Source organism: Megachile rotundata, chromosome 6, assembly GCF_050947335.1.
Source record: "Megachile rotundata isolate GNS110a chromosome 6, iyMegRotu1, whole genome shotgun sequence".
NCBI lineage: Eukaryota > Metazoa > Arthropoda > Insecta > Hymenoptera > Megachilidae > Megachile > Megachile rotundata.
In genome coordinates this window covers 13,115,459-13,131,058 of record NC_134988.1, presented here as the reverse complement: position 1 = coordinate 13,131,058, position 15,600 = coordinate 13,115,459, and the positions used below count along the sequence as shown (strand labels likewise).

Genomic DNA, 15,600 nt, shown 5'->3' with positions numbered 1-15,600 from the left:
GTAATTGGGGTAAATATACTCTTTGTCTGTAATTATATTATTGAGGTAAATTCTAGTGACTTGAAAATATGGGTTAATAAATTTTTAGGTTAGACAAGGTATTTTTGTCTTGGAGAAATTTTTATTTTGGGGAAGGTAATAAGTAATGGATATTTTTATCTGATTTCTGCTATTTCAAATTTCTACCACCCTAAATTTCCACCTTTTCAAATTTTAGAATTCTCAAATTTCTACCTCCTCAAATTACCATTTTGCCAAATTCTCATATTATCAAATTTCTGTGTCCCCATATTTCTACGTCCCCAAATTTCCACATCCCTAATTCCAAGCACCCCAATTCCAAGCATCCCAATTTCAAGTACCCCAATTTCAAGTACCCCAATTCCCAATCACCCGAATTCTCAAGCTATCAAATTCTAAGCATCCCAATTCCAAGCTCCAAAAAGCCAAACACCCCAATTTCTAAGGATCCCAATTCCCAAGCACCCCAACTCCCAAGCTGCCAAATTCCAAGCATCCCAATTCCCAAATTTTCCAATTCCCAAGCTCCTGAATTCCAAGCATCCCAATTTCCAATCACCCAAATTCTTTACTCCCCAAATTTCTAAATCCCCAAATTCTCAAATCTTCAAATTTCTACTCCCCAAATTTCCAACTCCCCATATTTCTACCTCCCCAAATTGTCCACTTGTCCAAATTACCACTTCTCCAAATTACCACCTCCCCAAATTTCGATATCCTCACATTTCTCTGTAATCATCAAGTTTCCCCCCAAAAATGTACGTACCATTACACTCTGTAATAAACCGAAGCATTACCTCGTTTCTCCTGAACAATAAAATTAATTAAATCAAAGAGTTCCGAATTAAAACCGCCGTTCAACTTCCTTAATCCGCATCGCTGAATAAAACTCAAACAATTACCTTCTCAGGATTCCTGCCTGAAGTCCAATAATCATAAACTGTTCTAAACGATCGCTGTTTTCTCTTGCAAGAGTTCCTTCGCAAGCTTTCTCTTTCCTTCAGGAAAATATTTTTAGTAATTAACCCTTTGCAATATCGAGTCATTATTGGAAACATTATTCTGGATACAAATAATGTTTCGATACAAATAATGTTTCGATACAAATAATGTCCCGATACAAATAATGTCTAAATACAAATAATGTCTCGATATAAATAATATCTCGATACAAATAATGTCTCGATACAAATAATGTTTCGATACAAATAATGTCTCGATACAAATAATGTCTCGATACAAATAATGTCTGGATGCAAATAATGTCTCGATACAAATAATGTCTCGATTTAGAAATCACAAGAAATATCAAATGTCAGTCAAATTAACGAAACAGTAATTTTAACACCACAACATATTTGACTCAAAGTACAGAACTGGTAACGTTAAAAATTCTTTTTTTATCCCAAATCCCAAGTAGAATATTAAAATGCCGACTGCCCAAAGATATTTCCTGTCGATACCGTCGAAAAATTACGGTGCACCCGGAAATCTTGCCTTTGTCGGCTGTTAATTAGAATACAATCCGCGCGTGGCGATGCGTTCCGATAATTTCAATATTACTTACACGTTCTCAACGCATGAATTCACAATCAGTCACCTGTCGGGCTTTACTTTACAATATATCCTTCCTCGACTCTTCGATTAATTTGTGGCTTGTTTAAATCTCCGTGATACGTAAATCTTGATGCGTGACATTATTCGATCTTGTAATTACCTTTTTTGATGTGTTATACTTTCGGCTTATCACTTTGCGTTATGTCAGTTTGATACTGATACTTTTTCTTTTTTCTTTTTCGTTCATTTGATGTTTTAAGTCATATGCGATGATGGGAGTACTTATAGGTGTTTTATACGAGTTTAATATTTTCATTTTTATGGTTATTATTTATATAGGTACTTTGTAGGAATTTGGATCTTTTATTTATACATTTATTTCGTATATTTAGACAGATAAGAATTTGGAAGTTACATATGAATTTAGAAGCTTGAGTTGTTCACTTAGGTGCTTCACAAGAACTTAATAAGTTAAATTTATATACTTAGGTAGTTTGAGGTAAATATTTTACTGAGGAAGTTAAATACTTCACTACGTAAGCTACGTACCTCCTCTTCCTTCCATTATTAATTATTCGATCATTTGCTATCTGAAATTATTGTAATTGATCATCATAATAATTAAAGTACTGAAGAACATTATAAATACTCAGAAATTTGACTCACAGTGTTTGACTTCTTCATAAGTACTTAATAGCTTGACTCATAAGTTTAGGTCCACAAGGAAACTACCCTGACTCATATACTTAAACAGTTCACAAGTGAACAACTTCTTTCAATTATCCAATAACATTATACTTAAATTTTTTATTAAAAATGATGTTCACAGTTGTGGAAGTACTTAGACTAACTCTTTGACTAATACATTTAAATGTTTGGTAAGTACATAATATAATACATGGACACATATGAGTACTTCAGAAGTACTTAATATAAACAGTCTTGTTTTTAACCAATAAACTTAAGAAACTTCCTAAGAAACTTCATACCTCGAATCATATATTCAATGCATAAATTAAGTACATCTTTTTTTGATCATTCAATTAAGTAACATTTAAAGTATTGATCACAACGCGCATAGTCAAAGTACTTCACAAATATTTATAGCCATGCATAGCTCATACATTCACAAGAGTTAACTACGCCTGATATGCCTCCTCAAGTAGACCTTAGATATGATACATCGAGATCAGCAAAGTATAGGTGCATAAATCACGGTAATCCAAGAGATCCACAGTCTGTAGATTACGCGATTTATGTATACCCCGGAGACTACGATATATCATAAATGCGCGAGCATCCGGAGTCTATTCATAAGTCAAGTACAGAACCGCAAACTAGTTAAGTAGACAGTCGGGGGACACCACCCCTGTGTCATTGAAATTCCATGGATCGACACGTTGAACAGGACAATTGTGCCTAAGTTTACCTGTCACGCACCGTGTGTATACTTCCATTTCGCTTGGAAGCATAGCTATAGAGCGAAAAGCAAATGGTATTTGTGAGGAGGTGCTCCTTATAAAGTAGCAGAGCCTCGATGTCGATACGCCTTCGTTCGCCTTGCGTCATCGACTGATCGTGCGTCGACACACGCATTGCGTGTCCCTTAAATTCTTGTTGCACAACGGAACATTCGAATAATCTTAGCACTTCGATATGTGGACGATACATTCGTGAAATTTTTTTCTTTCGACATTTTTCTCGGGGTTTAGATTCGTTTTGGTGGGAATGTAACTAAAGATACTTGCATTAATAGTTAGGTTACTAGGTTTTCAATTTTGTACATTTTTAGATTCTCAAGTTTTCTTATTTTCACTTTGGCAGTTCTAATTTGTCAACTTTCAGATTTACAATTCTTTAATTTTTCAATTTTTCAATTTTTCAATTTTTCAATTTTTCAATTTTTCAATTTTTCAATTTTTCAATTTTTCAATTTTTCAATTTTTCAATTTTTCAATTTTTCAATTTTTCAATTTTTCAATTTTTCAATTTTTCAATTTTTCAATTTTTCAATTTTTCAATTTTTCAATTTTTCAATTTTTCAATTTTTCCATTTTTCAATTCTTCAATTCTTCAATTCTTCAATTCCTCAATTCATCAGTTCCACCATTCTTCAGTTCCACCATTCTTCAATTCCACCACTCTTCAATTCCACCATTCTTCAATTCCACCATTCTTCAATTCCACCATTCTTCAATTCCACCACTCTTCAATTCCACCATTCTTCAATTCCACCATTCTTCAATTCCACCATTCTTCAATTCCACCATTCTTCAATTCCACCATTCTTCAATTCCACCATTCTTCAATTCCACAATTCCTCAATTCCACCATTCCTCAATTCCACCATTCCTCAATTCCACCATTCCTCAATTCCACTATTCCTCAATTCCACAATTCTTCAATTCCACAATTCCTCAATCCCACAGTTCCTTAATTTCACCATTCCCCAATTCCACCATTCCTCAATTCCACCATTCCTCAATTCCACCATTCCTCAATTCCACCATTCTTCAATTCCACCATTCCTCAATTCCACCATTCCTCAATTCCACCATTCTTCAATTCTACAATTCATCAATTTATCAAATCATCAATTCCTCAATACACCAAGTCACTTCTGTGAATAATTCCGAATCTTTTGGCATTTGTCATATCACGTCTTCTATGTGCAATGTCCTTAACCTGTTGATTTAGAAAGTACGTGTCCACGATGACAATTTTTTCCTCCATCGAGGATAAGTAGAAACGAGATTTATCTCGTTTCCACATTCATTTCAATAAATGTGGAATAAAATTGTTTATATTTTTAAATTCCTACGTGCGACAATTTCAATTGAATATACACTCATAAAACATTAGCCAAATATTTTTTCATTTCAATAACGATAATTATTGGATAATTATCCAATAACTTTTCCTTTAATAGGAAACTAATTAACCTTTCATATAATATGAAAACTGTAATGTAAATATGTACATCTTGTTAAAATATGAAATTTCAACAAAAGTGCATCCAAATTCTGTAATACAAAATGTGAATCTCGAAACCAGTTATTTTAATTGATTAGTGATTCCAGTGGTTCTAGTTACAGAAGCACTATTCTCTTGCAAACTTAATTACCTCTAAATGAGTTAACCTAATCGATACTAATTGTAAGCTAACGTAGAATGTCACTGATCGTATGATCCGGTGCATTCTAAAGGAATTTCATTGTATCCGGTGATAGTGCATCCGTGTTGCGCGTGCATATCGTGCGGAAGATGTGCTCTACCTGCTTTTAAATTTCCTAGCACGCACGAGCTGATTACCATACGCGCGTTCCACGAGAGGAACCCCAGGTTCGCTGAACTCTGTACCTTAATCGAGAATTTCACTCCAAAAATCTGTCGGACGGATGGCACCCAACTGTGTTTGATCTTTCCATTGATAAATATCGATGCATCGGGAATTAGAAACCGTCCTGAACGATTTCGTATTCCATCGCTTTGCCCCTTTCATATTCTTCGTTAGCATGTTCTCAGATTTGTCGATTGATTTCTCGGAGCTGAAGACGTATATTTCGCTGGAACCACGAACATTTATTTTGCTTGATAATCTATTGGGATTTTTTTTCTTGGGCAGGAATATAAAGATGTGGGTTTAGTGCCTCGGGTTTAGATTTTTGGTCGATGATGCAGTTTTATGATACTTTTTGATGATAACATTTTTTGTATTATAGTGATGTTTTATTGTAAATGTAGATAATACTGGTTTGTTATAATTGTAATTACTGTAGCACTTTATTACTGCAATAATACTGTGTACATTTTAGTTACAGTTTAATTTTGTTACTGTGTAAGATAGAAATGTAGCAAACAGTCATTGCTGTGTTATATTAATTTTATAATTTAAATGTAGATCATGTTGTATTACTGCAATTTTAGAAATTGTCTACCATAATATTTCTTTACTAAATAATCCTATAACAACACTATAATACTTCAAAGTAATATTATTACTTCATAATTACAATAAACTTGATGAGTTCATAATTACAATAAAATTAAACAATTTTTAATTTCTAAAATTTAAAACCTCTGCAAATTTTTTATCAGAAAGGACACTTCAACAAACAAGTTTATATACATTCACATTTCTAAATGATTTACACACTAATATTTCTATAAATTATACTTTATATTTGCTCTTTCTCAAACAACAAAATTATCATCATAACCAACTAGTTACAATCTCAAAAGAACAAATATAAACGCAACACGTGTACACAGTAATAGAAAAGAATCAAGCAAGCACACTGAATCACGCTTTCTTTCAATCTTATCACACGTTATGTTGCAACGAAAGTAAGGTTAGATTCGCCAACTTCCGCCACACAACCATCACACTCGAGCAGAAACTCGTGTACGTGCATAAAGAATGATTGTAATGCAGCCTCAGTATTTCAAGCCGGAAATCACGTAACACTTTAAGTCCCTACAAAGGGAAGTAGCTTCTATGCGTCCGTGGAAAGTGTTACGTATAAACCGACACGTCACGTAAGTCGGTAAATCTCATGATACTTTTTATGATGAATCTTGCAATCGCTTTAAGGAGGCCAATACTAGCTCCATAACTTATTAAACTCTTCTAAACAATTTACTAATAACACATTCCACTCTGTGCATTTATTTCGTTCTCTATTAAAAAAATACATTAGATATTTTTCATGATGCTTCATGACTTTATCTTTTATCTAAACAATTTTGGGTAAATTTTTTACTTTGATTTCTTCGAGAACGAGAAATTGTATGACAAAATTTTGTTGTGCATTTTTGACGTATCTTATCTGCAGTCACTCTGTTCTTGGTTGTACTAGTTGTTAGACCACTTTGTATAATTTTTCTCAAATTTGTATGTTCTAGATATAGTCAGATGGTGGTAGAGTTGTTCAGTTTTGATTATAATGGTGCATATTTAAAAGAAGATTGAATAAAGTGGGTTTATGATGTACACATATGTGGAGGTCAATTTAATATATGTAAATGATAATTTTCTTAGGTAGTTTCATTTTTATTTACAGTACCAAGTATTAGTAGTTAGTTGTATTTTTAAGAAAATAGCTGAAAGATTCGCATAGGTGATGGACTCAAATTCATAATACGAAGGATAGATGCACATACACATATGATCACACATGAGGCTGCAGCCAAGACATTAAACTGACTGTCCAAAATAAAAGCACAATATTTATAATTTTATAGAAATATACTACTTTTAATCTTTCTATAAAAGACTCTATAAAAGTGCCCTTCCCACGCAAGTACAAATTCGTCGAATTTCAAAAGCAGAAAGAATCCCGCAGAGCCCCGGTGTTTCGCCGAACATTCTCACCGCGAATGGAGCCGTCCGATTTTGCCAAATACGGGCTTACAAATGCGCGTCTGTCCGGCGTCGCGATATAAGTCAATACGACGTCCTCGCGTGCCGAGAATAAAGGGACGCCGATATTCGTCTGGCTATAAGCCGAGAGAAGCTTGAATCGGCCGCTCTCTAATTCATTGCGCGCGATTTTCACCGCGCGATACGCGAAACTCTCCGCCTGTCCGTTCGCGCAAAAGGCCAGAGGCTGTCGCATAATCCGACGATGTTTCTTCGTCGAACGATACCACCGTGGATTTATTTATTGGCCCATTGATGCGTTCGTCCATGCTGATTGCGTGCTCCGCGTGAAAAAAAGTGATTTATTCGGAGACTTGTGCTTTCGATGACGGTGATTGAACAGCGAATGGGTTCTCGGAGGATTTTCTTAAGATGCTATTGCGTGTTTAACGCATAGAATATCTTTTTTTTATTCCAGGATATTTTTGTGGGGTGATTTTTGAATTTTTTTGAAGCTTGAGACTTTGGGACTGGTTTTGCAAAATTTAAAAATCTTACCATTTTATTTTTGCTAAATTCTGAATTGAGGTTTGTAGAATTTTTGAAGATTGAGTTTATAGAAGTTTGAGATTTCCTGTCTACAGATCTTTGTAAATTTAGGACTTCAGAATTTTGGTATTAAAAAGACTTTGATTTAAAACAAATTTAAACTTTAATATAGAAAACTTACAATGGATTGTAAAGAGCAAAAATTTTACATAACCTTTACTTCCATCTATAAAACTTTAATTACAAGTAGAATAACATTTAGGACACCAAAAGCTTGCGTCCGCCATCTTGATTAGTTCGTGCACGGACCGCCAGAGTCCCATCACTACATGCTCCAACTATTCCCAAAACCATTAAACATTCTCTAAATTCTCTACATCCTCAAACTTTGAATATTCTTTAAAATAAAAAATGAGACAAACTATAATATTAAATAGCAACCTATATTTAATTAAAATTACAATTTATAGCAACATCCTGCAAACTAATTTTTGAAATTCCTATTAGAATCTTCTAACTACAAAGACCAGCACATTTGATGCCATAATAAATGCGAACGACATAAAAGGATAGTCGGTTGTAATTTGTTGAATGTTTTTCTTCATGATCTCGACGAAGGCTCGTGATGAATTTATTTATCGATCCATTGATGCATTCACAGACACTGATTGCTGCAGGTAATCTAATGCGGTGTTTTCATAGCCTACACGTTCACTGTTGATTTATTCAAGCACTCGCTTCTATCGAGGATATACGTGCACGGTTTTGTTGCTTTTTTGTGAACCGTAATTGAAATTCCGATCGAATTATGGCGTTATGGTGTTATTGAGTCGTTTGCGAGTTTATGATGGTTAAGTGTGAAACGACGGACGCTGTTATTTCAGTAAACTATCAAGGAAATGATTCTACGTGCCTTCTTCTTAATGGAGTTACATAGTGTCTTCTTGAGCACCAAAGGATTTCAAAGTTAAATATATAAATTTATATTTACTGAACGTTTTTTGATGATATAATAATTTATAGTGGAAACGGGAAGAGTATAATAATTATTGATATAAAATTTCTTTATAAATTTTAGAAAGTTTCAATCTTTATAAAGTTTCAGAAAGTTTCCATCTTGTTCACAGTAATGTAAACTATTTTCAATTATGGAGTTGCTATAACTGAAGATATAAATTTAACTCGAAATGTAGATGTAGATTTTTACTATTACAGGAATACAAATTTTGCATGTAACGTAGTCGCAGATCGTTGCACGAGCTAATTTAGAACACGCTAAATCTCTGCACCTGCACGTGGAAGGTGCAGCTGCAAGCCTTCATTAGCACGTTCCAAGGATGCAACATCCTATAAATCTAAAGCACTCGAACGTAACTGACTAACTATTGTAAGCCATGTGCAAACAAGGAAAAATGGATTTCCGTTTCCGATGAGGTTTATTCAGAACGAAATGTTAGGCTAAATCAAACTATAGTAAACTTCAAAATTTTTTAAAAATTTTATTTAAACATAAAGTCCTTTGATGTTACAGCAATTTTTATGAATTATGATCCACATTGGTGAATTATCACTGTGTATGTTAAATATGTATGTATGTTAAAATGCATCATTCTTATAATAATTAATCAGCTGATTGAAAGTAGCAAGACTAGAAATTTAAATATTAAGGAACAAGTTTAAATATTTTCCATTGTGAATATAAAATAAAAATTATATATAGAATGTTGTGTTATTCAATTAACTAATTAATGCAATTTTTATAAGTGACCTTTTGCATCATGCTACACAACATTTATTAAAAATCTTAATATTAAGGAGCAAGTTTAAATATTTTCCATCGTGAGTATAAAATAAAAATTATATATAGAATGATGTGTTATTCAATTAACTAATTAATGCAATTTTTAGAAGTGACCCTCTGCATCATGCTACACAACATTTATTAAAAATCTTAATATTAAGGAGCAAGTTTAAATATTTTTTATCATGGGTATAAAATAAAAATTATATACAGAATGTTGTGTTATTCAGTTAACTAATTAATCTCATTTTTATGAGCAACTTCCGTGTCATGATACACACATATCATAAAAATTTGAACGTCATGAAGCAAATTTAAATATTTCTGTCCACGAGTACATAATAAAAATTACATACCGAACGATATGTTATCCACTCAACTAATTAATGTAATTTTTATTGACGTCTTCCGTGTCACGCAACAAGTCAGTGACGTAAAGCCACATGAAACATTAACGTGTAATCTGCAATATTATTTTAAGAGACTCGATAAGAATATCGATGGTTCGTGGAAACGGAGGACTCATTAACGAGATACGCAAATTAAAACAAATTAATGGTTATCAAAAGTTCAGTGACTCATTTTATTTTCTTCAAAAATTTCTCCACAATTGTTTCTACCTTCACAATATTATCCATAGAAAAAAGGATTGAATGTGGAACTTCTATCAATGGTTACACGATTCTGAAACTTGTCATTTTTATAGTCATTGGTACACGCAGTCTCATGTAGCGATCAAATAAAAAAGGAATCTAAATTGTTCTCCAAACTGGACCGGCATTGTATAAATCAACAAGGTTTCAACTTTCCCTCGATGTCAGGTTGCTTGTCCTCGCGCAACCTGTCTCTTGCGACGAACCATCTTTGCCGCCTACTGTCACTGCTATTCACATCTATTTAAGAGTCGGTCTGTCACCGAATAGTGTGCATAGTTTATGGCGGTGGAGGAGAAAGGGAATGAACGAAGATATGCTGTTTATTGGTATGGGAAAATTTAGTGTTGTGACTATTATGGAAAGATAGTCTTTATAGATAGTCTTCACTTGCAATTAATTTTGAAGATATGAGTATTTGTGTAGATTAACATCTGGGTGTCTGATTTTACTATTCAATCTCCTATCTGTACCTATTCCACATCTACAGCGAAGAAGCTATAAAACGAATAACACAGTAGAGAACGAATAGCCTATTTCGAAAAATTAAATGAAGGAAAAGTATGATAGTGTGAAATGAGAAAAAGGTGCTAGTGTTTGTGGGACCGGTTCGCCCCTGCATTCCCGTTCTGGCGTATGCGTCACATATCGGCGATTGTTGTCCTCACGATTCCAAAAAAACGAGAACGAAAAATAGAGCTTTCGGATTAATTTCGACCCACGTGAATCACTTGTTACAAAATTACTTTCATTTATTTTTGTATGCAATTTATTAAATTCTTTAATATGGCTGCAGATTTTTATACGACTTAATGACCTAACCTAATACATAAAATGATATATAAATTGTTGTACAACTTGATGTTGTGACTAACAATATATAAATTATTATACAACTTAATGATTTAACTTAATACTTAAAATGATATATAAATTTTTATACAACTTAATGACTTAATACCTAAAATGATATATAAATTGTTATACAACTTGATGTTGTGACTTTCGATATATAAATTGTTATACAACTTAATGATTTAACCTAATACCTAAAATGATATATAAATTTTTATACAATTTAATGATCTAATACCTAAAATGATATATAAATTGTTGTACAACTTAATGTTGTGACTGTCGATATATAAATTATTATACAACTTAATGATTTAACTTAATACCTAAAATGATACATAAATTCTAACACAACTTAATGATTTAATCTAATACCTAGAATATATAAATTGTTATACAACTTAATGATTGAACCCAACACCTAAAATGACACAAAAATGTTAAGAAATGTCTGCAATGCAATTTATGAACGTTTATTCGTTCATAAACCTCAGTTTCCGTTGCATTCAAAGCAGTTTGACAGGAAGTAGACCTTCAGACATCGCTGAACATACACGTGTGCATGGTTCGCGGTCACTGGGTTCCGTTTCCCATAATATGTACAACTTTTACTGCAGGGGTTACCAGTGCCCACGTCTTTAGTTTTGAAAGTTTAATATTACGAACAGATGTTGACTCAGTCTCAACATGACTGTCCATGATGATTACCAGAGATACTTAAAACAACAAGAGACAGATTTAAATTATTACTACAATAATTTTTAACCATAATTTTAAATAATCGTTGCTTTGCAAATACTGTTAATATACTATTTTCATTTATTATAGTAATGCAGAGTTTTAACTGAAAAATTACTTATCTAATCTAATCTGAACACAGTTTACTGGAAGTTGCATTTCCTGTAATTAATCTGATTTAATCTTCTAATCCCAGTAACTGTGACAACATAACTGCAAGTGTAAGCAATTAATAATGAATTTTATAATTGCAATAAATCTCCAAATTACAAGAACTGAACTTCACATATTACATATTTGGAATGAATTCTAAAAATGATCAGTAATAATTTTTTTAACGATTCATAATTAACAGAGTTTATAAAAAACCTAAAATACAACCATAAAGTCTAAAGTATAACCACAAAATTTTTATCGTCAGACGTTGAAGAAAATCTGAATACCAAAAGAATTCAAGGTAGACCGGAATATAATAGCAAGGTCGCTGACTAAAATATTGTGTAAGACTCCGACCAGTTTATTTTCATAGCAACTATGTGTCAAGCAATGTTAATTGTTTGTAAGGGATTGAGATCGTGATCGATGTATCACGTCCGAGGGCGTATACTTAATCTGCATACAGTCAATATTAATCACGCTATAGGTCAGGGTGATTTCAAGGCACAACCCCCGGTTAGGCACACCCTTTTAAGATAATTATACGATCTATTACCATGACTAACGATCTTTATATTGCTCGCACACGCCTACTTGCACCTGGAACGTTTTCATGAAACGTGCTGATTTTTCTTTATTTCTATTCGTCGAAAATTAGATTTTGTTAATGAGACTTTTAGTACAGTAAGTTACAGTAAATTAAATATCATGATGAATTAAAAAGTGTAATAAAATTAAATTATAATAAATTGCAAAATAATAAAATTGCAAAAACTGAGTAGAGAAATTAATTTCATTTAAATTAATTAAATTTAACTGTCTGACTAAATAGAATAAATGAAGTATAATTTCTTTAACACGATTTTTTATGTATTTAACATTTTTATATTGTTTCTATATCTTTCATAAAAATATTCAATTTAAAAAATGTCATCAAAAAATATTTAATATAAAATATATGAAAAGAGTTGTATAAAATAATTTTATAATATTAGATATTTTAGATAAAGTCTCCAGATAAAGTCTTGTTCTGTGTTAAGAATTAAAATTAAAAAGAAGTGTGCATAGCACCTGATACATGTAATCCTCTGTACTCCAAGTATTGTATTCCACAACGTTGTATTCCAAACCGATAAAAATTGCGGTAGCAAGTGTGTTACCTGGTTTAATAACTAGTCGGTTGGTCGGATCAGTTACTCTTGCGCCACTGTTCAAAATAGCTCGTGACCACTGACCTCAATCTCGGAAATACGTTCGCATCATCGTTTTTCCTTAAAGATGCGATAATGAATATCGACCGATGACCTGCTAACACCGATGAACTGATTAATGCACTTCGATCGGAGTTTCCTGTTACACGTTACCTGTTACTCATTAGCATTAATTACTATATACCTATTATTAATTCATAGATGCTTTCATTATTTTATGCAAATTTTAATGTTTTTTGTTGACAGGGCGATCGTGGGGGCACCGGAAGCCGAAACTTCACAGGCTGGAGTTTACAGAGGGGGTGCAGTTTACAAATGCGACATCGCTGCAGACGATCGTTGCCAGATAATAAATTTCGATAGCAAAGGTAATCTTCTTGTAATACAATCATGGTATTTTTAATTAATACACTGACTGTCAGTTTAGTGAACAGTCAAATGAAATTTGTTACTTTATTAAAATTTATTTATTCGTTAATATTAATGTACATACTATCCTATACCTAATATGACACGATTAAAGATTCTCACTCATTAACCATGCTTATTAGAAAACACATTTCTTATCATTTTCATTAAGTAATCGATGCAAAGTATGAAGTTAAGTAATATTTGAGGTTATATTTTAACACACTATTAACTTGAAATTTCCTTTTAATTAATTTAAGTACAAAATATGTTAAGTCCAACGTCTCCAATCACTTTGCCTTCTAAATTTAACGATGGTGAAATTTAATGAAGAAGTGATGAATAATTTCTTGAACACCGATCCAAACGCACCGAATCACCCGCCACAAAAAAGACACCGTACACCGGAAATCGTGCAAGGATTAACTCTTCGGGTTTCTTCAGACTCAATCCGATATCAGTTTTCCGGTTCATTCTTTTTCCACTTGCGCTCTCGCACTTGCCGTGGGCTTGAAAGGCAGCACGGTACACATAGTGTTGCTAACGAGAGCTTGTATCTCGTATTCCACTGGCTGTTCGCAGTTGTTGACCCACATTCTGCCTTTCCACCCGCTGTCATAGCCCTCGAGGAGCTTCGTAATCTCAGGAACCGTGAAACACGTTGTACAACGTTCTATTCTGGGCAGGTTTTCCATACACCCTGTCGTTGACCCTTCTATCGTCACCTATCATCTCTGTACATTTTTGGATTTTTCCATAAACAATATACGTAGACAATATATTAAAACAATACACTAGAAGCAATATCTTATAGACAATATACTAAAAACAATATATTGTAGACAATATAATAAGAACAATATCTTGCAGACAATACACTACAAACAATATTTCGTAGACAACATACTAGAAATCATGTACTATGCACAATATACTAGAAACAATATTTTATAGGCAACGTACTAAAAACAATATATTATGGACAATATAATAAGAACAATATCTTGCAGACAATACACTACAAACAATATTTTGTAGACAACATACTAGAAATCATGTACTATGCACAATATACTAGAAACAATATTTTATAGGCAACGTACTAAAAACAATATATTATGGAGAATATTCTAGGAACAATATATTATAGACATCACACTAGAAACATTATAGTACAGGCAATATATTGTAGACATTATATTGTAGACAATATACTACAAGCAATATAATATAAACAACCTGCTACAGACAACATATTACAGACAATATGCAATGGACAATATACAACAGACAATACACCATGGACAAAATACTGTACTCAGTATAGAATACAAAATACAAATACAAATTTGCAAAAAATCTGAAAGTTGAATGTTGAAAGATGTGTCCACCATCATAGCACCAAGAAAAAGCACATTACAACGTAACAAAATGATAACGACTCAATTCCATGCATTCCGGCAATAAAGCCAAAGAACAGTGGAGCATAACGAAGCCACGAGAGTATAAATTTCTAAGCAGACAGCCATTCGAATTAATAATCTCGCCATACGATACGATCTTCCGTTTCAGCGGAGAACCGACACTAATGTCCCGATGCAAATTAGTGGAATGATGCCGGCACGAATTAGACGCGCTTACACACCTCGTAACGATCGTATCTCGACGATCGAACACGATTCCGGACCCGTAATTTGCCGATGCGAGAGTAATTCGCTGCTCCAAAGTAATCGGCAGAAAATCACTGGACCAAGAACCGGAGGTGCAAGATAATGTGCTGATTTTGATGAGGAGGTTTTCATTTTCAAGTATTGGTTATTGCTTGTTATTGGAGGAGAGATGTAGGAATTGGGGAAGGTTGGAATTGGGAAATGTGGGAATTGGGGAATGTGGGAATTGGGGAAGGTTGGAATTGGGGAATGTGGGAATTGGGGAATGTGGGATTTGGGGAATGTGGGAATTGGGGAATGTGGAAATTGGGGAATGTGGGAATTGGGGAATGTGGGAATTGGGGAATGTGGGAATTGGGGAATGTGGGAATTGGGGAATGTGGGATTTGGGGGACGTGGGAATTGGGGAATGTTGGAATTGGAAAATGTGGGAATTGGGGAATGTGGGAATTGGGAATATAGAAATTGGTAATATATGAATTTAGTAATTTGGAAAATTGGGAAACTGAGAAATAAAGAGAAATTCAAAAATCCTTCCATAAACCACTTAAATGCCCCCATAAACCAAACCCAGACAAGATTAAAGAGCAACTATGTAAAAAAAGAACGACAGCACTTA

The 15,600-nt window shown here is 33.3% G+C and overlaps 1 protein-coding gene across 2 annotated transcripts in view; it reads left to right on the top strand.

Annotated features, from left to right (window-relative positions):
• if (integrin subunit alpha inflated) overlaps positions 1–15,600 on the top strand; it is a 107,154-nt gene that overhangs the window by 21,044 nt on the left and 70,510 nt on the right. For both annotated transcript variants that reach the window (XM_012287838.2, XM_003704383.3), the window contains exon 2: positions 13,150–13,271. In XM_012287838.2, coding sequence (XP_012143228.2) covers positions 13,150–13,271 — 122 coding nt within the window. The remainder of the gene's footprint in view (positions 1–13,149; positions 13,272–15,600) is intronic.